Here is a 24,296-nt window from a genome sequence, read left to right on the forward strand (position 1 = left end):
AGTTGAATAGCCAATTTTATGTTGATCAAATTTTAAGGTTCGAAAGTGTTTCCTACAGAAAGTTTAAAGCACAACAGGTGCCGAAAACGTTCATGGAGACAGTAGGGATTAGTTTTGAACTGGTACTTTATTGTCAATGAACGACTCAACAATATATATATGTATAAGTGTATATTCGCATAATAATATGCAAATTGGAGCACCACAAGATCACGTGATTCGAAAGCAAACAGAAGAAAGAAGAGCAAAGAAAAGTTGGGGAGCGGAAAGGAACACAAGAGCAAAAGAAGTGGTTGAAACACAATGCACAAAAACACTTTCCGTTTCTGCAGACTGGTAAAAACATAGCCTATAATGAATAGTTATAACAGCACCTAGCATGTACGAGTTTATGGGCATTTATCACAGGAGAAAAGTGTGTAAGTGTCTGTTAAAAACGTAACTAAACGTATCAATGGCTCGGCAAAGGGACTGCATGGTTAAAAAGAAAGACAGAAACACTATGACGTTAAAACCTTGCTAACAATCCGGCAAAAAGCGACTAAAACGTCCGAAGAGTTGAACGTAAGCTCACGGCGCAAGCAAATATATTCCCCTTGGACGGCAAAGTCTTGCACAAGTAGAGGCACGGATGAAACTGCACAAACCGCTGCAGGTACCACCAACATATATAAGTCCATGTAGAGTCACATGTCGCGATTATTGCGAAAATCCCGAAACTTTCTCAAGAGCTCCTCCCCGCCCGGCTTCTCACAACCTCTGCAACTTTATCTGCGTCATGGGCTTTACTTGAAAACGCTTTACGTTGCGCTCTCGTTTCCTCCACTATCAACCTCATTCCTTTTACTGACGTCCTCGCCCACGTCATCCATACGTGACGTGCTGGGTCGGTTGACGTCACAAGTACCAACGGAACTCGTTTCAGAAGAACTCCCGCTGGATTTTTTCTTTCTTCGTCGACGCAAAAGACTTCCGTCTTTGTCTGGGGGACCACGTGACCCGGAAGTTTCGTGGGAATCTGCTGACGGACTTTCCAGCGTCCCCTGGTTGGCGCTAAATTGCTGGCGGATGACGTTGGAGAGGAGATTAGGGAGTTGGGTCAGTCGGTCCTCCAGGATCTCAAGTCGGGATCCAATTTCGTGAACGCGGTCTTCGATATTTTCGTGGCGTGATGTAATCTCACCCAACATATCCGATACCCGGATTTGCATCTGAGCACAAAACATATTATCGTAAATTATACTGAGAAATTTCCTAAAGTACAACTACACAAACAAAGTCGTAAAACTTGATGAAAGGACATACAAAAGTTTGTAAAGTTTTTAGTTATGACGTCATACTTGATTTTAAAACGTAAATGTGTTAAGTCTCGTTTCCAATGTTTTTAAAAAGCATGGTAAGTTGTGACTTACCACTTTTTTCGAACGCAAACTTATTTGAATAGAATGGAGAAAAGAGTTTAAGCTTAGTTTCAAATGAAAAACATGGTTCGAAAGGCTAAACCTACTTTGGCAAAATCAATTAGTGTGTTGGCTTGATCGTTAAGCTTCCGTTGTTCCATCTTGAAGCTACGCAGCCTACGCAAAATTAAAATGGTAAAACACAAATAGTTCGGGAAAAACATATTGCTGTACGTAATTGTTGCCTTTATGCATCCAATGTTTTATTAATTGAAAATACGCAAACAGTATCCATTTAATATCTTTCAATACATCTTCGGTGTAGCAGTTTATTCAACATAGAAAAAGGAAAAATAGCATATAAATCTTTGCGTCCTTATACATTGCTGAATTATTGCCGACCACCCAGATGTTCTAAACCCATATTCGACTTTTGAATGCATAACATATTGGACTTTGAAATTCAGACTTAAAAGCAATAAAAACCCAAAGCACTTTTACGAACGGTTTGTTTACCAGAGAGCAAATGCCAGCAGTTTTTGGTATTTGGTCCCGGGAGTTGAAAATGGAGGTTGATAAAGGTTAAATGAACGTTCAATTTGCTGACAGAGACGCTTAAACTACGGCTTGACATTTAGCTGCGGCAACGCAAGTCCAACGGGAATAGATCAAAATACCAGTTTTAGTAAAACCGACGCCCAAACGACATTACTTAGCTATTCGGATCAACAACAAAACGAATGAATCATGGCACTCTATAAATGCCACCGGTTGTGCTCTATAAATACTGATATACATAGTTCACCTTATTAAGTGTTCCGGCGGGTACCCTTGCGACTAAATTTGTGGTAAAGTTACCATATATAAACATTGGCTTAGGCCAGAACCGATATTGCTTATACTGGATGGGCTCACGACCTAATCGGCCGATGCATCCACCCTTTAAAGGCCCCTATAAAATATTCATGGCACGGGAGAGGCTACGGCAAATGCGTCGAACCCTTTTAGGACGCCCAATGTAGTCAAGCTACGCAGTATGCCCTCAGCGGTGTAACCAATATAAGGCAGCAGCTCTAAAAACGTGTGCGGCAGAGGCATATAACAGTGTTTTGTTGCGATGCGATGCCTCGACGTAGCCCAATTCTCCCGAAGGAAATACGTTTGTGAGCGAGCGTTCACACTCAGTTGCTCCGACCAGGTTTTTCTCTATTTTGCAATAGCGAGGTTGCAAGGCTCGTTAACAAGATGGACACGCAACGTAATTTAAACAATTATATATTTAAACATCTAGACTGACGAAAAGCAGGATCGGATCATTCGAAATGTAATGGATAAAGAACTGTTACAACGACGTTTCAAAATGTGTTCAAAAGGAAAAATGACAAATAAAATTATTTCATTCTTCATCAGAGTTTATAAAAAATATTTTCCAGCTCATTTCGCAATATCAATTACAACATTCGACCTGTTCCAACAACAGCTAAGTGTAGAGACTCATTGTATTTAAAGTTTGATTGTTGAACTTCAAATAGTTCTTTAAGCCTGGTTACAGCTAGCACATCTATAACATCAACAAAAACCACCTATTTGGTTTACTATAGCTGACGTAATTGACAGGTTGTCGCTGGTTGCAGCCTATGAAGTTTTAAAGTGCGTGTACATAGTATTGGTCCCAAATCTTCGCAAAGAAATTTAAATAATTTTACACACTTACTGATATATGGCATGAAGAAACTTCCTCTGATGTTTTCTAATTCTGGTCGGTTCCAGTTTTTCAACCAGTTTAGTGTTTTTGTAGATCAGCCATGTCTCGCGTAAAACATTCGCAGCCGCATTTTTCACCTAAAATATAAAACACTTCAGTTTAAACCACACCACCATAACCTAACATGCGTTTAATAAGCACGAAAAAGTCCTTTTGTAGGCAAGTAGCACTGTCTACCGCTCACTTGAAATGGTAAGTTTAAAAAGGAAATTCCCAGCTTTAAATGCAATAGTGAAAGTCAAATCCACTCGCTTCAAATGCAGTTTAGTAAAAAACAGGCAAAAGCAACATCGAAAGTGGGATCAAAGCCACAAACACACGAAAAATCAGGTTGGTTTAAACAGGTGATTACATTTCACTTATTTCCATCAACAAATGTTGTCCGTCTGCAAGCAACATACCCGTTTCGAAAGTTGTGTGTCCATCATGAAATTGTGGACGTGCTTTTCGGCTTTGGTGAGTTCCAGCTTTCGGGCCACAACCGCCACCACCAACGCAGTACATCCAGCACCCTGCAACGCGGCAACAAGTTTTACACATGAAAATATCCGAACACTGCGTCGCACCATTGGGCAGCGCTACCCAATTTTACATTTGCATCGTACCGGGCCGTTTTAAAAATAGCGTGTACCTGCAGTAACTTATGGAAGTAAAAGTCAATGGAATGTAAATCTAGGAAAACAGCTACTTCCTTCTGTAACTGTTGCATAATCACACAAGCCGAAGCAAATACAAACACATCTTCCAAAAAAATAGTTAAATTGATGCCAAATTATAGTTGTTTACCGGCAGTAAGCTGCTTAAGTACAGATATTGGTATATATACCATAGTTTGAGTAACATTGCCATATAGGGTATGATAATAACGCTTACCATTATCCCAGTAAGAAGACACACGCTTCTTCCACAGTAAGTATTAGGGACCATGTCTCCGTACCCGATTGACAGAAAGGTGATACAGATGAGCCACATGGCACTGAGAAAGTTGCTGTTTACGTTGTCGGCGTCGTGGTATCTGAAAAAGCCAAAAAAAATGCCGCTAAATATTTCCTTCCGCTGATGGTATCTAATATGATTTCTATGACCAGTTGCATGGAGAAATGAAATGCCGAGTGAGGAAATACACAGACGAAACATGGCATTACAACTTTACATACTGGTCTACTACGTTTAGGTTTAAAGAATTATGCACAAACATTACTTTGACAAATTTTATGTACAAGGTTTATGTCCTAATTACAATTTCAATACTTGATGTTGAATCGATTTTAAGATCCATGGTGGAATGTGATCAATAAACGTCTCACTAATTTCCACAAGTGTTTCTGTCAGTTCCGAAAAGTAGTGACGTAATTTCCCTAATCAAAGCATCTTCAAGGCGCAAATCGTCAACGTGAAAACACGTGACCCATACGTCATCGCCAGCACTCGGCACCTCGTAAAAACGTCAACAAGGATTTCCGCATCGGGAATCGGTTCGATTTATCGCGATCCAGAAAATTAATCGCGATAATTCCACTTTCGCCGGGGTGGGTGACGACGGCTTAACGACACCCGTCAATCGTCTCTAACACGCCCCGCCTTTTACCTAATAAGGACAACGAAACGACGTCAGTGACGTACAAGGTGAAGTCGCGCACTTTGTGAACTTTTCTTGACCCCTCCACTGACGTAATAATTAACCGCCATTATGACAACGAGCAACAATAATTAGATCTCAAACCTCATTTCGCTATGTCTGGACGAGAACCTCACCGAACACGTGGCACTAATCTCTGCAATCAGTTTGCAATTATTTGTACCAACCAGGGGTTGATCAAAGTTACCACAAGTAAGCAGGTTGTTAAGTGCGGTGGTGCGGTCACTGACACTAGGACGAAATGAGGAAACCAATCTGCAATTGCGTTTGGAATGAAAACAAACGTTTGGTATCCGGCAAACGAGCCGATATATGATGCGTTACACATTGAAGTTGGTCCAGCAAAACTGTGGTTTTCACTCCATGCGTTCAGACAATGTCAATTTGTCCACTTTGTTCGGACACTAAAGCGAGTGTTTTACAGGAAAATGATGGCCTTCGATGGCGAAATTGGCTCTTTATGTGTTTGCAAATAAACATCGTGGTTTGCAAAGTGCTATTTCATGTCATGCGTCGAAACACGTGAAGTTAATTGTTGGCTGCGCACCTTTGCTGACTTGGATTGTAGATTACATCAGTCGAGAATCGAAATAGTGCAAAAAACATATTAATGTACTGCATATACGCCCACCTTAAAAGCTAAAACGGTGTGGTTGTCTTACGACAAAACAAAATGCGCACATTCAACGAAATACTGTTACGAAATAAACAAGACCACGTACTCATGTGAAATGAGAAAAAGGGGAAGAAACCATCTTGAAAGCATCGGGTATGTGAACACCAGACGACAGGTAGAAAACAACACACATCGAGCCAGCCAACCCGGCAGTTGCTCTGTTCATTCCGCTAGGTGGTGCTAGGAGTAACACTGGCGATGTTCGCCTCCACACCAATTGTACGAAAGTGTGAATAACTGAAACACGACCAACCGGAACTTTTTGACGCGCAAAACATATAAAATTATGTAGGTCATGATGTATTCGTACATCTTGACGAAATCTTTGCAGACAATCAAGAGATAAACTACAAGTTTTGGAGTGAGGTAGTTTCAAGCTGAGGATAATTTTCGCAGACAGAGCAAACTGCAAGCGGCATGTAAAACTTTTGGCCGTAATCGAAGGTGACAGCGATTTTATTGGGGTCGAATAAGTGGATTGGACGAACAAGTTGGTCGGTTCATGGCAGTACGACAGGGACCAAAACGAGGGGGTACAGAGAGTTTTGAACCAATCCATGGTAACCGAATTACGCAGCAGGACGGGAAAAAATTTGATAAACAATAAATTAAAAGATATTTACTTTAAATATTACAAAACTGTTGGATATTTTATAACATAAAAATGCAGCTTGCAACGACTGAGAAACGTCCAGTACATCAACCGGCATACAGGTTTCACTATCTCATTACCATTCTCATACAATACAATAATTATAAATTGATATAAAGCAGGAAATTATATATTACAGGATTGCTCGGAACCATACAGCAAATACCAGTGCAGAAAAAACATTTGAAAATATTTTGGAAAGCAAACTCAATGTAGCAACGAAATAAGAAAAAGAATATTGTTAAATTAAAATTAAGCCCAACGATTTTAAAACCTTTCTTCCCACCGAACACACAACCGGTGCCGGATTAACAATTAGGCAAACAAGGCACATGCCTTAGGGCCAGCCAAAAAACTTACATAAGTTTAGAAATAAAGTTTAGAAATAAAGATGTCGAAAGGTCAACAACGCTTTCTTCGCGGAGAAAGTTAATTCCATCACAAACTTGATTGACGACTCAGTCTGTTACAGCACTGATGATGAGCACAGCAGTGTTCGAACCGTTTGCTTACAAGGATCAGCATTTTAGCTGTGGATTTCCGTCTTATTGACAAATTTGTCGTATTCTATAGTGTTTCTTACGCTTATTTTTGATGGGCGCAATACATGTGTAGTAACTTTCCATAAGGGGCAAGCAGCAGAGCCCTAATCAAGCACAGTGCTGGACGTTGCAAGTAAAGGTCCTGGCCGAATCACGAAGCCGAAAGCAAATGCGAATTATTTTGCACACAAAAATCGTTTGACAATACATATAGAAGCAAGCTGCAAACAGCACGCGTGGTCGACGGATCGATATTTTCTGGACCTGGTCATCTGCGATCGGTTTCTTTAATTCGGACGAGCTCAATGGGTGTCGGGCCATTAGAAATCGATGTGTGTAAACACCACCCCTTATCGCATAAGCACTTTAAAGCCCAAATGGCTTCAGAGGGAGGATTTGCAATCGTCTGTGCTTTCGCCGAATGACAAAGAAAAACACTGCGTTGTAATTTACCCAAACACAAGCCCGACTCTTAAATAAAATTTTATCGGCGTTTGGCTGCTTCGTGCGTTGCTGCTGAAGCAAAAAAAAGTTTCATAAATCTCATTCCGAAAAAATACGGTCGTTTTGGGGTTTGTTGTACAGTAAAAATGTGGTTTTAAGATTCTTGTGCAGAAAATAAAAGGCGCAATAAATTAACTTGCAACAAAAATAATAATTAAAATCACAAGCATAACTTTTGCTGAGTCGGTATGACGAAGAAAAAGTATAGAATCAACGAAACCAAACAAATACATTCACGTTTTAACCTGAAATTACCAACAAAAAAGGACAATAAAAACTGAAAATAGGTTTTTGACCACCATAACGAAACATGAATCTGACGTTCTTCTGGTGAAAAACCACAAATATACACCTATTGTTTAAAAAAAATTGTATTTTCTGACGTTTCGCCTGCACGAACGACCATTAGGCTTCTTCAGAGAATAAAAGCAACACAGTAGCGAACCAATGGGCAATGCCACCACCAGACCTACTAATGTATATACGCGGATCAAGTTTCAACGACCGGCTGTAGAGGCTGAAGAGATTCGACTGTTCAATCGGAAACGAACGAACGTCAAATTAATTAGGCCAATTCCGCAAACGGCTTCGTCGTGTCTTAAAACACTGAAGGGACAGCACATGGAGCAAGCTAGGTACGTCACAATCAATAAAAGTGACGTAACAAAGGAAAGGAAGAGGCTCCCAGTTTGAAAGGAAAACAACAGCATCGACAGTGACTGCTCTAAGAGAGAAATTAAAACGCAATCTCAGTGAGGGACGGGGGGCAAACACATCTATTTTCCCCACGCAACAAATAAACTAGTTCGGCAAATCGATTCAAACGAGACAATGAAATCGCGCGAAGAATATGCGCGAAAATTTGCTCCCGCTCCGGATCAAAAACAAAGCAATTCTTGCTGGAATATCAATCACTGGAGACGAGATTTGAAGTTGAAAATTGGATTATGGCGAGTCAATCGTTCTTCGATTTATTGCAAATCGCTTGCCAACATGCGAACGATATCGCCCAAACAACATCAAGAGCCAACGGAATGACCTGTTATTTCAACGTCGACGTGGAATTCAAACCACGCTTCCACCTCCGGTTGACGGGTAATTTCGTTGCGGTATAGGGATATTAGAAGATCAATGAAAACCCCCTTCGTGTTTGTATTAATAAACGAGCAGAGGCAATTTTGCATGGTGTCAGGGGGCTTTGGTTTAATCGTTCGTCAAGTCGGGGGGGGGGGGCCTAAATCGTCGCCAAAACCAAAAGCCGCCGGGAAGATGCGACAAGTTACCTTCCTCTCATCCGCTTTCAACGTAATCGATATTAAATCGCTCGCACACCGCCCTGCCCCAGAGGTCTGGGTTATCAATTATTCAACACTGCACATTTCTTGCGTGACGGTTGGGGTGAATGAATGCAAACGCATCACGCAAGCAAAATGCGACAGCAACAACGCCTCTTTCTCTTCAACCGAATTTCCTTCCGGGTTTTCCTTTGCGAGAAAATGCCAGGACCCTTGAGAGAACAAAAATGTGCCGTTGCGGGGACATGTTTTTGTTTTTCTGGAGATCACGTGTAATTGTATAGGTGGGACCCAGTTTCTCTGATAGAAATTCCTTAGTTTTGACAATAAACTTCCTTTTCTAATCATGGACAAAAAAGAATGTTTATTCAATTCGGATTACATTTTTAGAATTGTCAAAGACATAATGACATCAAAAGGGTACCCCTCGGTTTTATTAGAATGCAGCAAAAATAGAAACAATAGGTCGAATGCTACAAAGAAGAAATGAACAATTGGAGATGTCCCCCAAAACCCTGACAAAGGTGTAATTCACAATTCAAATGTTTATTTTGTGACATAACAAGCGGAAGGGATTCTGTTTAGTCACAATTGCTCTTTTGTTACGAACTACCTGACGCAACAATGGCCGACAAACGGCAATGTGGCTGGTGTTTCGGTTCGGCAAGGTTGCGCAATGACGTTGCAAAAAACAAGTTTTTCCTCAAACCGCCACGCACGCTATTTACTTGTCGGCGGTCAAGTATTTCTGCCTCCAGCAAACAAAAGTCTTCATAACAAAACCGCCATTTGCGCAAAAGCGGCGAAGCCTGTTTCCGTCAACGTGTCAACACAACATAAGCATGACGCACGCACGCACGACGTAACGTCAAGACGTCGCACGCAAAACACGTCGGTTTCCGAATAATGTGTTGATAATGGCGCATGGCGTCACGCTCCGCCAACCACGCAAAAACGTGTTCTTTCACGCTCGAGCGAGAACAGGAATTTCTGGCGCGGTCAAACTTACAAGATACCGTAATAGGAGGTTCCCACTTACCTCACGAACGAAACCCGATACTTTGGGATTCAGAAGAAGTAGAATCTGCAGTTGACGGTATATATGTGAATTATGTTAAAACTTCGCAATGTTTTGACATGCCTAACAATTGCTGACGTCATAGGTTACACAACAATCTGTAAAGAATATATTGTAGTTGAATTTGCAAATATCTTGTGACAGATGCGTCGTAGCAACCTATGTGGCAGCGCGTGATAATTTCATTAACGATGGTTTGGCGATTTTTTTTGAAAATAATCTACACAAACACAACAACAACAACAACAGAAAAACACACATTCGTACAATTTAAAAAAGCTTAAAATCTATTATGGGTGGCTCCGTTAAGCCCAAAACACCGTGAAGGTCGCACCACTGTTGATTCAATGGAATCAGGATCGCTAAGCAAAGCGTGACGCCTAAGATATCGAAACGCCAAGCCGGATTCAGCAATCTCCAAATCATTTGCGATCGTTTGGCTATTCTATTCAGTCACGGTTAATTTGCCCAGAAGGCACAAAAAAGACCCGTTGCGTTTGCACAGGATATTTTAATCCCTACCATAGCACTGTTATGCAACAAACACAATGCCATCACAATAGGCACGGCCTTGAACATCATGACAATGATACAATTTAAACCTACACCACAACTAAAACAGAACAATATAACAATGGTCCTCTGTTACGTTGCAGGCTTTCAGTGAGATAGAAATAGAACTCAATGACATAAACATAACATTTCCATAACCCTGACGAAGTCTCGCCGGATGGTGGACGAAACGTCGGTTTCAATTAACACTTTCGAAACTTAAATGCCAGAAAAGCAATTGCCATCAATAACATTTCCAATCAAAAGTGCTCAGGTTTTTTGCACCAAAACGAACGAGTAATATCGCCCCATCAGAACACCTCACGTTCTTCGTTTTTTGTCCATGTCTGCATGATTGTGACGTTAGAACACAAAGTTTCAGCAGCTAATGGGAAACGTTTTCAATAATGTAAGACGTTCCTGTGAGTAAGCATGACGCCTGACTCGATAACCCTCATATGGTTTTATCAGTGGCCATGCCATTTTAGTTAGCATATTTTTTCAAGTTCTTTTTGTGCAAAAATTAATTGAGTTGAGTTGAGTGTGGTTATTACATGAACAACGAACAACAAATCCTCCAAACCTTTCGCAAGCTCTGATCGTCCAAGCAGCGATAATCCACAGAGAAATACTGAAGACCAGCAGCACAGTTCCAGGGCAGATCGTCATCAACGTCTTCATCACGAATCTATTTAAAATACTAATTTATTATTTCTGCTTGTATATTTAATTTATGTCGTTAAACTGACGTGGTTGGGTGAAAAAAACTGTTGAGTTCTCCAACTGCCGAAAAGTTTTCATAAACACTGTTTCACTTAACGTGGACAAAATTTATCCAAAACGAAACACGTTAATAAATAATTTAGGCTTTGATTATTTATGGTTTGATAAAACCTTGAACTCTGCTCGTCAAACTTCGGGCATTGCATGTAAAATCTACAGGAAAGTATTTAAAACCCTTTCTCCTTTCAGTTTGTCTTCGGTAGCATGCTGGGGTTGACGTTAGGCCTCAACAATAAAGCGAAACACATTTTTAATATAACTGCGGGTTCAAAATAGATGACCACATGTTCAAAGTAATCGTGTTTGCCAACATGCCACATTAATATTTCAGCGATTCCCATTTATTTTGCATGATACCGAGTGTTGGCAACGTCAACGGTGTGTACAGTTTCAAATATGATCTTGCGGTCACGAAAAAGGTTAAAAAATGCTTTTGTGTCAAATAGTCAACACATTGGCGATGTCACCACTTGCTTGTTCAAAAGCGAAAACAACATTTTTGTGGTTAATGGTGGAATAAAAAAAAACATAAAGTCGTCGGCTTCAATCATTTCAATTAGTTCAAAATAGGTTTCTACACAGTTCAAAATAGGTTTCTACTTAGTTCAAAACAGGTTTCTACTATTTGAGGTACAAAACTCTTGGATAAAGTAACACCATAAACAGTCTTATGGGCAACAAGTATCTGATTTTTAGGCCATTACATAAAAAAAACAAGTCATTTATCGTCATGTTACTTTCTGATATATTTCATCTACAATTAGACATCGTTGATTTTCCAACTATTTAAACAAGCGATTCTTCGGAGCATGTGTTTAAAAAAAGTAGTGTAAGGTATTCCGATACAAAAATAAAATAAACATGTCTATGTTTTCTGTAGTATGGACCAGTTTCTTGATTCTCACATAGCGATTGTAATTTACAATTATCCAAAAATTGTTGACATAAAATATAGTAATGTGACGGATGAAACATCAGCAAACCAAGCAAAGTTTTTTTTAATTCTTACAGCATTTTAGAATCTCACATGCACTTACAATATAGCGTAGATAATAGCATAGTTTTCGAATCTATTCCTAGACTTGATTCATTAAACCGAGCACCTTGTGTTGAAGTTGATTTTGTTGAGAGCACCGATGCTCCGGGAGGAAGCATCCGTAAAGAGGCGACTATGGAGGAGCATCACTCTTCCGATGAGGTACAGACGTAGGAACATTGGGATCGAGAGGAGGATGTCGATATCGGCTGTCGTTGTCGTGGTAACGCCACTGAACGCCTGGATTTATAAAAGAGCGTTCGAGAATCTTTGCAGCTTACACAATATCCTGATTTTTTTAACTTGAACGATTTGGACGGGCCGTCACATATGTAAGTTTATCAAGAACTATCACCAGCAAACCTGGAGCAGTGTTCGGTGTTTAGTACCAGTATTTCCTGTGTGGGAGGGATTATGCTAATGTTTAACGCCCAATGTAACATTCAGTGAAACCAAGTTTCCTTTGTCAGCTACGCTTTTTAGTTGATTTTGAGTAAATTTAACGACTTTCGTCAAAAGATTCGGGATGACTTGAGCGACTCAACCCGAAAATACGATGTTTAAAAACACTTGGATGAAGATTTAGATTGACACGGCGTAAAGATCCGAGGCAAGCAGCAGTATAGCGGAAACAAAGTAAACGCTATTACCCTTGTATGCCACGTGCAGTGATCCGTATAAAAGCAGAAGCAGTCAGCTATACACGCGAATTTAATTCTGCCAGGTTATAATTCCCCAATTTCCTTCGCACCGCTGGGTTTCACGTTCGTTGTTGGCGCAAAATATCATTTTTTTCTCGATAGGAATCGATGTGTTACAAACCGCATTACAGCTTGCGTAATTGCATTGAAATGCGTAATGTCAATGTGCTGCGGATACATCTATATGCATCACCACAGGCTGAGGTTAAGCCCAGTAAAAATCCCCGGATTTCGTTTAAATTCGGGGATAACTGCTGGGTCGTGAACCAGAAAATATCCCAAAAATTTAGGAGCAAAACCAGAGCACCGGAATAAAGTTGTCAGCGTAAGGTTGTATCACGTGCACGTGTGACTCCATAGGACGTTTATGGGCTTAATGTGATCCAAAAATCCCCTGACCCTCCGTGAACGGACAAACGTAAAAAAGGCGCAGTTATACGTTCCATGAAGTCACACCTACAAACTATAACTAAGACCATATGTGGTCAACTTTGGATGGCAAAATGGACCAGACACGTTCATACGTTCTGTGTTACGGTTCTCTGCCCACAAAAACTTAACCAGCTGAGCGACCAGCGCTGTTAGTTGAAACCGCACACCACGCAGTGAGCCTGCAGTCGGTTCAGTGCCAACGAGCAACGCGGAGATGTAATCGAGACAATGGTCTGGCCTGAAGCCAACTGCCAGATTTGAAGCTGGCTTTGATTTTGTTTGAGAGACAGGACCGAATAAATTTATTGTAAGAAACCTGAATTGCAAAGGCACCTCGGGCCACGGGTCGAAATTGCGGTAATTGTTTGGGCTCCGGAGCGGGCCCAACGTCCCGCTTTCAGTTAACGGTTTTCAAACGTTTCGTTCCTGGAAGAGCTTACGTATTTATCTCACGTTTATCATGAAGTGGAATGTTCGGGCCGCGTGCAACAAATTATTGGCTGGTTTTCATTGGCAAATAAATAAAACGTCAAAAGATGTTAAATTGTGTCAGATTAAGTTTATCCAAAACCTGATTAAGGTTCTCCGAAAAGAAGAAACGCTTTGACAATTTATTTGCACGCAGTAAAAACCAACAGAGAACTTATATTTTTTCTTACTCATGGCTGATTTAGCAAAAAACAATTTTCCATTGTTGTTAGTTCGCTGAAAAAGGGTTACACCCATGATAATATTATGTTACCAGGTTACCTGGCGAGCAGACCACTCAAACGTGTAGAAGCCTGGGATTGGATGAATGCTGCACGTGACCAGCTCGAGAACAATAAACATGACGCGTTCCCAATCCATCGCAATCCTCCAATCCTCTGCGCCATTGTCGATCATGAAAAGCTGCCAAATGCATTGCGGTTAGTTTGCTACTTCAATAAGCCCACTATCTCAGAAACTTTGAGACAATAAAAAGAAAGGGCCGGGCAGACTGGAACCCAGTGGGGGGGTCAATAAAATACTGAAATGTGAAAATTGTCCTAGTTTGGCGCTTTACCAGGTTGACGCGAGAAAAGCTTTGATTTTGCTTAAAATTAAAAACAAGTTTCAGGCTCAAATCGCAATCTTGGTAAGTTAGATAAATATAATTCGATTTGTTAAAAGCATCATCAGTGTCTATAAAAAAGCAAAGCAAGAATTAGGTTAATTCAATCAGCGTAACCTTTTTTCATGTTTTACTATGCTTTATAATAGTTTTAAACACTGCGACATTAATGTTATGTTGATGCTTAACTTTTTACTTAGTTTCAAGCACAAAAATTCTAAAAATGTTTTTACGTGAACATTTCCATCAAACGTTTCAACCAGTACCGTAATCCTTCACCACTACTCAAGATCTCCTAATGCACTATATAAAATATAGGCACCTGTATCACCTGGTGTAGTTATTTTTATTGGGGTATTAAGGAGAGGTGGACAATTTCAACCGTAAGCAGATATAACACATTTCAATTAAAAGCTGATCAGACGGGTAACCGCAATCCCGGCTAAATCGAGTCGCCTGTCGCGCGACGCGGTTGCCTGACGCAATGAGTCAGGACGATGAAAGGCGTTGTGCGAACGTCAGGCCACCGCGACGTGCGACAGGCGACATTTACGTGTCGACGTCGGCCACCCAAGTCGGATGGGTTCCGAGGGCCAACGTGACGGAACCACAAAGATCAGAGACATTGTCTTTAACGCGCCGTCCTGTAGCGCTTATCCCACGGGGAAATACCCACTGAGACAAGCGTTTATCGCCACTTGTGTTGAGTGTTTTCCACTTCATGGAATTAACTCTTATGGAAAAACGACAGCATGTTACTGTTTCCTTTGAATGTGATTTTTGCTATGTTTTATTCAATTGCGCTGTCATGTGAAGTTGTTAAAATCGGTAAAAGCGTTTGATGCCGGCATCTACACCGCGGTCCAATCTATAGTAGAGTTGTTTACACAATTTTACATTAAAGATCATTACAAAATTAAAATATAAAGTCAACTACTTGAGCTATTTTATGAAAATAACAACATGTTTTTGCTCCATCGGCTACTTTTTCTGGCCAAAGTAAACGAGATTTTGCTCAGCAACTCAAAATAAAAGCATTGCTCACAGGAATGCTCCCGACGACAGCAGCCAGAACTTATTAATTATGTATGTCTAGTAAATGCCAACGAGTTTTCAACATCAAAAGCAAAGTCGAACTTTAACTTGACCCGAAATCCTCTTTCCGTTTATCTCACGTCCTTTTTTTCTTGTCCCGTTCGGCTTTGCATAAAATATTGAACGAGCGAAATTTTGCCAGCCAGGCGGGAGAAGGCTGCCAATATTTTAAAGTGAACAAAACCACAAGTTTTTTGTGGCACTGCACGCGTCAATGTAATGGATACGAAACAAGCAACCTTTTGAAATCGCCCAATGAACCAAGTTGGTGAAGGTTATTCCTGTTTGTATTGTCAGTAACTGCCAGACCGCAATGTATTGGATGTATATACGGTGTGTTTTCACAGTGCCACATAAGGCCACCCTCAGATTGGCATTTGAGCGCACAAAGGCAATAAAAAAAAACGATTTCTGCGACATATTTGCTTTCCAAGCGTCACGATATATTTGCGGCATCTCACTCCAAAACCAAAGCAGCCAAAAATTTGCTGTGTTTTGTAACCTAACCGGTTCGCAGAAATTTGGGTTAAACGAGGCCAGAAAGAAACAAACTATGACCTTGGAAAGACCTTGGAGAAGTTAATACCTAAAATGAGTTCGACCCAAACTGAAGTTGCCTTGCCTACCTTATCCTATACTTTTATATCAAACGCGGAAAAAAACTGAGCAAATTCTCGGCTGTGTCCGAAAACTTCAAGTTCAAGTTCAAGACGCGATTCACCTTAAATATCGAACGTCTGGATTGACGCGACGATAATGGGCCATTAAACAAGCGAACCTAATTACCCCAGACAAGACACGACTGCTTTTCAATTACACAACCGGCAACAGGCAAAGGTCAAGGGGGAGAAGAGTTTTTGGTTTACTTAAGTCGGCAACAAGTAAAAGCATAGCAGTAAAATCAATGTTGCCGGGATGTATCTCCGCATATTGACCTTTTCAAAGGAAAAACACATATTGGGTTGTTTGCTGCAAAACACAGCGGGCCAACGAGGTTCGAAAAGCTGTGGTGAAAAACGCGAAACTATGATGAATATGGAATATTTTCCAATGACTTATGCGCATTATACCGTGAAAGCAAGTTCAACTCTCTTACGTTATTGATGTAACAAACACTGTCCATACAAAATGAGTGACGTCACCACATTTGTTTTTAAACCAGAGTGTGAATTCTTAAGTTAAGCCCGAAACCCAGCGCCCCTAGCCCAGGCCTAAACTCGAAACCGACCAAAAAAGTTCGGACTCTTGCCCAACCTACTTCCGTATTCCCAAGTGAACTAATCTGAATACTGTTTGATCGATTTTGTGAACAGGTTAAAACCCGCAGGATGCAAGTAACAAGTCTGATGGTCATTCTTAAGCGGGATATCCCGCGTTCGAACCCCGGTTCGGCCAAAACAGAGTTTACCATAACCAAGGTACACATTCTGTGAATAATTATCCAGTGAACACCATATAGTCTCGCCAGGATACCAATAGTAAGTTGCAATTAATAAAACTTTCTATATGTTGAACGTGACACCAATCTGTGGGAAAACAAACGAGTTGATCAATCCTCTTTCCAAATGTAATAACAACGACCGGACAACGACTGGACAACGTCCGCCCTTCGAGTCAACGGGGCCCCGACTCATCTTTATCAGATCGTTAAAACGATTTTTAGTCGTCCTTCAAGGAGCAACAATCAATGCAACGTAAAAACCCGGCTTATTGTCGTAATTACCTTTACAATATGCAAAGACTTCCATATTGGAGCCAAAACTCAAGGTTGAACATCATTTATATTATTTACTACAACCTTTTTACTGCCATCGGCGGAGAAATAAAAAAACACGAACGCCCTCAAAAAAACAAAATAAAACATAAGATTCACCTGTATTTCTCGGGCGTGATAAGCGACGACGAGTCCAAGCAGAACGGCGGTAGAGAAGGAAATGAGGCACTTGAGGGAGAGAGAAAAGTACGTAGCCTGTAAAACACAATTGATGTCTTGAAATTGTTGATGCAAGTTTCTATCATTCAATTTTTCCTATATGTCCACATGCATTCCAGTATGTGGCTCAGTAACCCATCAAACCGATCCGGTAGAGGCTTGTGTTATAGCCTGATTAAAAACGAATTTGATTTGGACTTTTGTAACTCATAAACCATTGCAGCCAACTATGTCCGTATGCTGTCTACTTTTCAGGTGTTTCAATAAGTTTCACATTCAACATCTTGTGAATGGTGGTTTGGAACGGAAGTTTCATGCAATTTCAAAACCATTTCTTAAGCGGCGCCATATTGTTATCAGAGTCCCATTCGGTTGAAGTGCCCGTGACGTTTAAATCGGGCTCATTTGGTTTTCAATGGGCCCTTGTAGCTTTGTTTTTGACTGCTTCATTTGAAAGTCATTAGTTTAAGAGTATAACCCTTGACCCCACCAGCTTCGGGAAATTTATATTTTGAGATTTTGAAAGTTGTGCTATCTGCTGTAACTAAAAGGTACACCAGGTTTGTCAACGTGCAGTAACATAACAACAGAAACATTTATGCCGTAACATAATAACACAGGGGTATATGATTTTGAAACAAGAACGGTTGCTCATAAACTTTTATAGTGATCGCCATTGCGAAATACAGCAGTGTTTCACATATATTTTCTTACCTTCCACGCGCATTCGGCGAGCAACGTTCCTTTCCATGCTTTGATGATTTGATCGTCCGCATTGCACTTGAGAATTTTTCCTTTCTGCAAAATGGCGGAAGTCAAGTTTATTGCATTGTCCAGTGCTACGTGTTTACTTCATAAACTTCACAAAATCTACTTCTTGCGACCATTTTGTATTACCATGGCAACAGACAAATATTGTAATTCGACTGGAATATTTCAGAAACGTAAAATAAAACACTGGATTGGAAACTTTCAGTCACAAAACTACTCGTTGGTGAAGTTCTTGATAAATGTTGAACAGACATTGGCTGACCGATGACAATATTTTGAACGTAAGAATATACAAGAGGTGAACCTTAGTGCTTGTTTTTTATTAACATTGCTGTGCGAAAGTTGAACATTGACTGACAGCTAAAGACAATATTTTGCACGCCAGAATATACAAAAGGTAAACTTAAGTGCATATTTCCGTTAATGTTGCTATGCGACCGCTGGTATTGGTTAGACCGCGTATAGAAAATAGCACAGGAACGCATCCAAGAAACAAGCTCGATCAATCATAAAATCGGTTTAAGTCGGTTCCCAATCGGAGAATAGACAGAATAACAATTTGGCTTAGGGGTCTGACTATCGCACAGCGCACAGCTCGGCGGCATACACGACGCGATTCCTTCAAAATCATTTCAAAAGAATTGATTTTTCATTTGACTTTCATTGGAGGGATCGGCGCAATCAACGTGCGCGAGGAACATCGATCGGAATAAGGTGACGAAACAGCGGCAACTGCTTGGAAGGGACGTTTCCTCGAGGTGAGGACAGGTTAATTGCCGGCTATTAAGTAATTGCGTTTCATTCCTTTCTGTAACGCCGCCTCTAATGTGTTTAAAATCCCAATGACATTCATGCGGATTAAAACTGCCAAAGTCTCATTGCCATTGTTATGGCATTTGAAGGCGTATAACTTGGTTGTAAAACTACACAACCGAAAGCTCAGTTCCTTTTTCCTTTTAAAAGTGTTGCTTTTAAAATTCAATCAACAAAAACGCCCGATACCTAATATCGCATTGTTGATTTTCGAAACAACTGCACGCCATCTCATGTCAGTTGCACGCGTTCCATTCACAAAGTGTTTTCTTTGCTTTGTTCAGAAACATGATAATTAGCCCAAAAATTCTGTTTTTGTTGTGGTAAGTTTAAATCAAAGTTAAAGAAATGTGACAAATTGGACATGCGGCCACTGTCTATATACGCACTTTCCCTGTGTATGTATATAATACATAGCGTGTATCTTTTCAAGCAACAAGCCTCGAGTTTAGGTCAGCAAATTTATTTAGAAAAATCGATTTCGCTTGGGTGCAACAAGCATCATCATTTCTGCGAATAATAAATAAATTTGCTGACATAAATTAGAGACTTACTGCTCTAAAAGACATACCATGTGCAGTAATTTGCTGTCTCGGAGATAAAAACAATGCCCAACCGAGGACCAGATTCACATGCAGTTTATTAGCGTCACATATATCTTTTAGGTCAAAACAGTGGCCATCTGTCTGCAGCTTATACGCATATATCTACAGCGTTGTGCAAAATAATGGTCCACAAAGTGGAGGGTTCTGATTTTAACAGAAACACTGATGTCGATCACAACGAAGTCAAATGGCAGGGTGAGCAATCCAGAGTCCCTGGAAGCTGAATGGATCTTGTGGTAATGTCTCACGGGACCCAATCATACCTTCTCTGTCTAAGCTTTGTTGATTACATGCCGATGTTTCTCACATAACGTCACCAAGCAAAGAGAAGATGCGATGCATATTTACCATGTTTCGAATGGCCAGACGCGCGTCAAGCGGTCAATCAATGGAGAAGTAAAGTAAAAGACAGAATGTGAATTTTTGTAAGTTTTTTGGGGTGGCTACTTAAGGGTATGGCGTGTTCCTTTTTTCGATTTGTTGGAAGCATCCGGACGTAAACAACTTGGCGGTGATACCACAACAGATTATGTGTTCACAAAAAACAGTCGAAACACCGATCAATTAAATGGAATTTTTTTAGCTTCAGCTCCCAATTCTTGAAACACGAAAACTAATAGGGAGACAACATTGTTTGCGATGTTAATCCCCCATGAAGTGTGTCAAATAAAAACCCATCGGGCTGTTTCACAACAAAGGTGCACACAACAGGTACATTGATTGAAAGAGTGCGGGCCCATCGGAGGACGCTCTACCTTGATTTTACATTAATGAAACTAATTTTATTAGAGAAAGTCAATCGGAATTACTTTAGGGAACACTAGAGACATTTTTTTCTAAATTTAATAGCGTACATCGAATTGATTTTGTAGGGGGCAGTTAAAAGCCAGCGCATGTCTCTGCATTTTATTATCCAGTTTGCAAAAAAGCACCTCACAGGAGACAAACAAATGTTGGAAATATTTTGCGCACGAAAATCTCTTCTTACTCAAACGTCAGCAATTGGAGAATGTGTTTCCTTTGCTTGAATAAAGAAATTGGTCGCACTGGGCGTTAGAACCATGAGAAAAGAAGCAGAAAAGTGTCGCAGAGAGTAGGGGGCCGTGCGCGTCTTGAATAAATAATGAATAGTAATCGACACAAAAACTAATCCGCAATTACATTCCTTTCCGCCCCCGGAGACCATGGCCAGGTAAACGGATGACTGTCCTTGCAAGGCTTTGTCCGGTGGAAAACGCTAATCCGCTTTGTAACGGACGGGACTATGAGATTGCATCTGGCTTTGGGCATCCACATCACCTGTTGTATTACTGCAGATCGATCTTAGCAGAGGAGGTCCGTTTACGAGGCCTTTGGTCAGCAGCAGGTTACATGCACAACAAAGTGGCAGTTTCGAAACAAACACAAGCGGAAACCGACATAACAAACGTCTACATGTCACTTATTCTACTGCATTTAGGATATACCATGTCAAAATAGCTAAAATATATGTGGGGATTAAACTCACTTGGAGCGGTCGCTTAGCATTATTGCAAAGTAGCCTTCATAATTAAGGTGACCAAGAAAAGCTATTCGTTCTCTCTCCTCCCACCAATGTCAATAAATGACGACTTACAGCTAATCTTCAGCCTTATTTGCGTTCTAAAAGACTGCAATGATGCGAAATTGGCATCCCAAATAGGATAACACAGGCAATCAGACGGGTCTTTCGTATTCATTTTCGAAAGACTGAGGTGGGTACATTTCAAGAACAAATTCCCGTTAATCTGTTGGCGTGTTCTAAAGTTGGGAAACTGCGAATCAGCGCACGGTCCCTTGGCCAGATATAAATGGATACATTTCAGCTAATACTCTGATTCTCTTCTGAAATGGAAGCACGGTCCAATCCAAATGTGGTCAGAGCGGTGGTAATAACTGGCATTGTTGGAATTGTAGGTTGGTTGCGTATTCAACAATAAGTAAGAAACGGAGATGGTGAACCAATGGCGCACGGAATCAGCTGCTAATTTTAGAGGCGAACGCTGTGGCCGAGCTGCAGCATGCAGTGTCACGTGATGGCAACTAAGCCACTTATAGGTGCATTTGATATTATGTTGCGTAATTACCCGCATTGGGGTTCCATTTATCCATGCAGCTGAACAAGGAGACGGCCTTAAACCCAGCCCACCGTCTTTTATCGCAACCAATATATTCATAGAGCTGGCAAGTTTCACAGCACACACTGGCATGTTTAAAACCATAATATGTTGCTTTAAAACGAAGGTCATGGCAGAAATTGTGACTTCATGTTGAACTAGAGACATGAAATTCAACGTGACCTGAGTCACCACCCGTCAAACTGGCTTTCTTACTTATAACAAATCCAAAACAAACGTTGTTTCCAAGTTAACACAAAAAATCTGGAACACAGGTTCATTATAGCAAAAAATGGCCATTATCAAACAATGCACGTTGAAATGTAGGGACAGTTTAGCAAACTGCAGGGTATAAAGTTTACGCGGGTTCGTCTTGGAACAGCATTCGTGAGCAATGTAAGGAACAGTCCGAAGGCTCATCTTAAGCCCACAAGGGAGCAATCAGCGACAAGGATGGAAACCCGCCAAGGCAGATGCGAATACAGAAGGCTAAGTGTTTTAATGTCACGACTGGGCAGCCTTGGGTCAAAGCCCAAGTACATCCACGCGTGGTGTAATTGAATGTGGTGCATTTTGTCAGTAGTAGACTTTCGCTAGACGTTGAGGCGCCTGCAACAATTTCAAGCGGAAACGCTCGCCAGGTCAATCGTAAGTTATTCGTTTCGAATTTGACATTCACGTTACAATTGATTAATTGGAGAAACGCGCCCAGTCCAAAGACCAAGTATATAATAATAAACCATTGGGTTGACGAACAGCTTCCAAGATAACTGCAATTAAAGTTACTGTCTGTACTAACTTTACTATCAGCGATAACAACACCAAGTGTACTTCTACCTGGCAGCCAACCAAAACTACAGCTATGAGAGAATTAACACCGTTTTGACAGAAAAATTATGCTTTTTTTTTAATTGGGCTGCACACAGGGCAACTGTTTTGACCTTATAGGCTGACGGCACGATTGGTGTTGGTTTTTGACTGGAGTATTTTCAACTTGGTTTGTTTTAGGCGGGTTACACCAAGTTTGATGACCAATGGTTGGCGGCAACTACTATTTCACCACAAGTGGAAGTCTAGCCGGTAATTTAAATTTGGAGGTCGTTATAAGTCACCATGGGTGCACTGATGAGACCAAGTAGGTCGGAACAGTGTCCCTATTTGCAGATCACTACAAAAAAAATTTTGGCTCTATTGCTTATAAATAATATGCCCACTTACGTGATCTGCGATGGTCCCTGACGATAATTCAGTTTCAACCACCATCACTATAATCCCGAACATGGCAAAAATCAACGCGTAATCGCTCAGTCGTTTTCGCCGTTCAAATAGTGTCCGTCGGTATCCCAGCCTGTAGCCAATGTTCATACTTTTTGCAGTCCCAGGTGCTTTCTGGTCCGTCATGGATTCCGTGTCATTTTCAGGCACGGATACGGCGACAGAGTCCCTCGTGAGTGGTCGCGCTTGACCCTGGTACGGGGGTTGCGAGTCTCTTCGGACTAAAACGCCGTCGGATGGGTTCGCAAGTACGTGAACCTTTGAACTTCTGCGCTCTTTAGAGTTAAGAGAAGAATCGGAAAAAATGTTTTTGCCCACTTCGTCGCTCGGCGCGTTCGTGAGCGGTATACACTCTGGGTCGGTGTCGCAAAAGTTGTCCTCCAGCCTGTTGAGACTGCGAGTCGACTGACCGAGTTTCGGAAAAGCTGACATCACGCCGTTATGCTTGGCACTTTTCATCGCTATCTCAGCGATGGGGTTCTGACGGCCACTGGAAGTCGAACCGTGGTCGAAAGGACCCGATAAAAAATTCAAGGTTCCAGCCGACGACGAAGGTTGAACATCACTATAACGATATGCATGTTTTTTGTAGTCCGGGCGGTCATGGTCTAGAGATTGCGCCATATGCCCGCCGCTCAAGCGGTTTCGGTAGATTTGGTCTCGCCGACTTTGTCGGGGTGAATTTCGTTCCGTCGGCCCGAGAGGCAGTTTAATTCCTCCCTCTGATTTGGTCTTTCGTTTGTGCTGAGGTGATGAAACAGGATCGGGAAAAAATGAGTGTATGCCCCCGGGTGGGTGGGACTCCACCGCCGCCCGATTGCCTTCGGATGCTGGGCGTTCGGTCCGCGTTGTATCAATTTTTGTGTCGTGGCCCATGGCGTCTTGGCGGCGTACAGGGGGCCGAGCGCTGAACGACGAATTTGAGCCCGCCTCGTCATTCCTTAAGGATGACATGAAAGGCCGCTTTCGGCTTTTTGCACTTGCACGTGGTTGCTGCGCCTCCTCCTCAACCGACTCGCTTCGAACGTATCCGGGTAGATTTAACTCCCCAGCACAAGAATCTAGTTGATCCGGACTTGAGTTGCCTCGTTTAGAGGCGACGGCGGCAAGTTTGTTTACATTATTTCCCCCTAGAAAGGAATTAGAATCGCCCAGCGCCCTATTGTCGCACGAAACTGAAGCATTCCAGTTTAACCCGTTCGCGCATCGGCTGCTGCGGACAGAAAAGTGATTACTGGTTACGCTATTGTCGCTGTCGTCTTGCGCCTTAGAACCAAGCTCTGCGCATTTCGCACTCACGTATTCGGAAAGCGACCCAACCTTTCTGTGTCCCTGTTGACGTATTCTGCTTCCTTCGCCTGCAGTTAGCTTTGGTTTCTCAACAAATAAACTGGCCAAACTGTTAACTGAGTCCCCTGGCGAGGCTGCTGTAACCGTGACCACTGGATCATCAAGGCAACGCTGTTCTATCAGGCGTCTACGCGCATTGCCGTCATTCTGCGTAGCAATATCTCGCAGCCT

At 41.5% G+C, this 24,296-nt stretch overlaps 1 protein-coding gene across 1 annotated transcript; it reads right to left on the minus strand.

Moving 5' to 3' along the window:
- Positions 1 to 121: 121 nt before the first annotated feature.
- LOC145899286 (small conductance calcium-activated potassium channel protein 2-like) lies at positions 122 to 23,877 on the minus strand. Its single transcript, XM_082988019.1, has 11 exons — positions 22,719 to 23,877; positions 17,891 to 17,974; positions 17,117 to 17,212; positions 13,806 to 13,946; positions 11,990 to 12,162; positions 10,687 to 10,791; positions 4,039 to 4,180; positions 3,567 to 3,677; positions 3,115 to 3,242; positions 1,508 to 1,577; positions 122 to 1,211 (listed from the first exon to the last, which is right to left on the minus strand). The coding sequence occupies exons 1-11, from the start codon at positions 23,727 to 23,729 to the stop codon at positions 801 to 803; spliced, it is 2,472 nt and encodes an 823-aa protein (XP_082844145.1). The 5' UTR covers positions 23,730 to 23,877; the 3' UTR covers positions 122 to 800.
- Positions 23,878 to 24,296: the final 419 nt, after the last annotated feature.

This window comes from Ascidia mentula, chromosome 4 (genome assembly GCF_947561715.1).
Source record: "Ascidia mentula chromosome 4, kaAscMent1.1, whole genome shotgun sequence".
Taxonomy (NCBI): domain Eukaryota; kingdom Metazoa; phylum Chordata; class Ascidiacea; order Phlebobranchia; family Ascidiidae; genus Ascidia; species Ascidia mentula.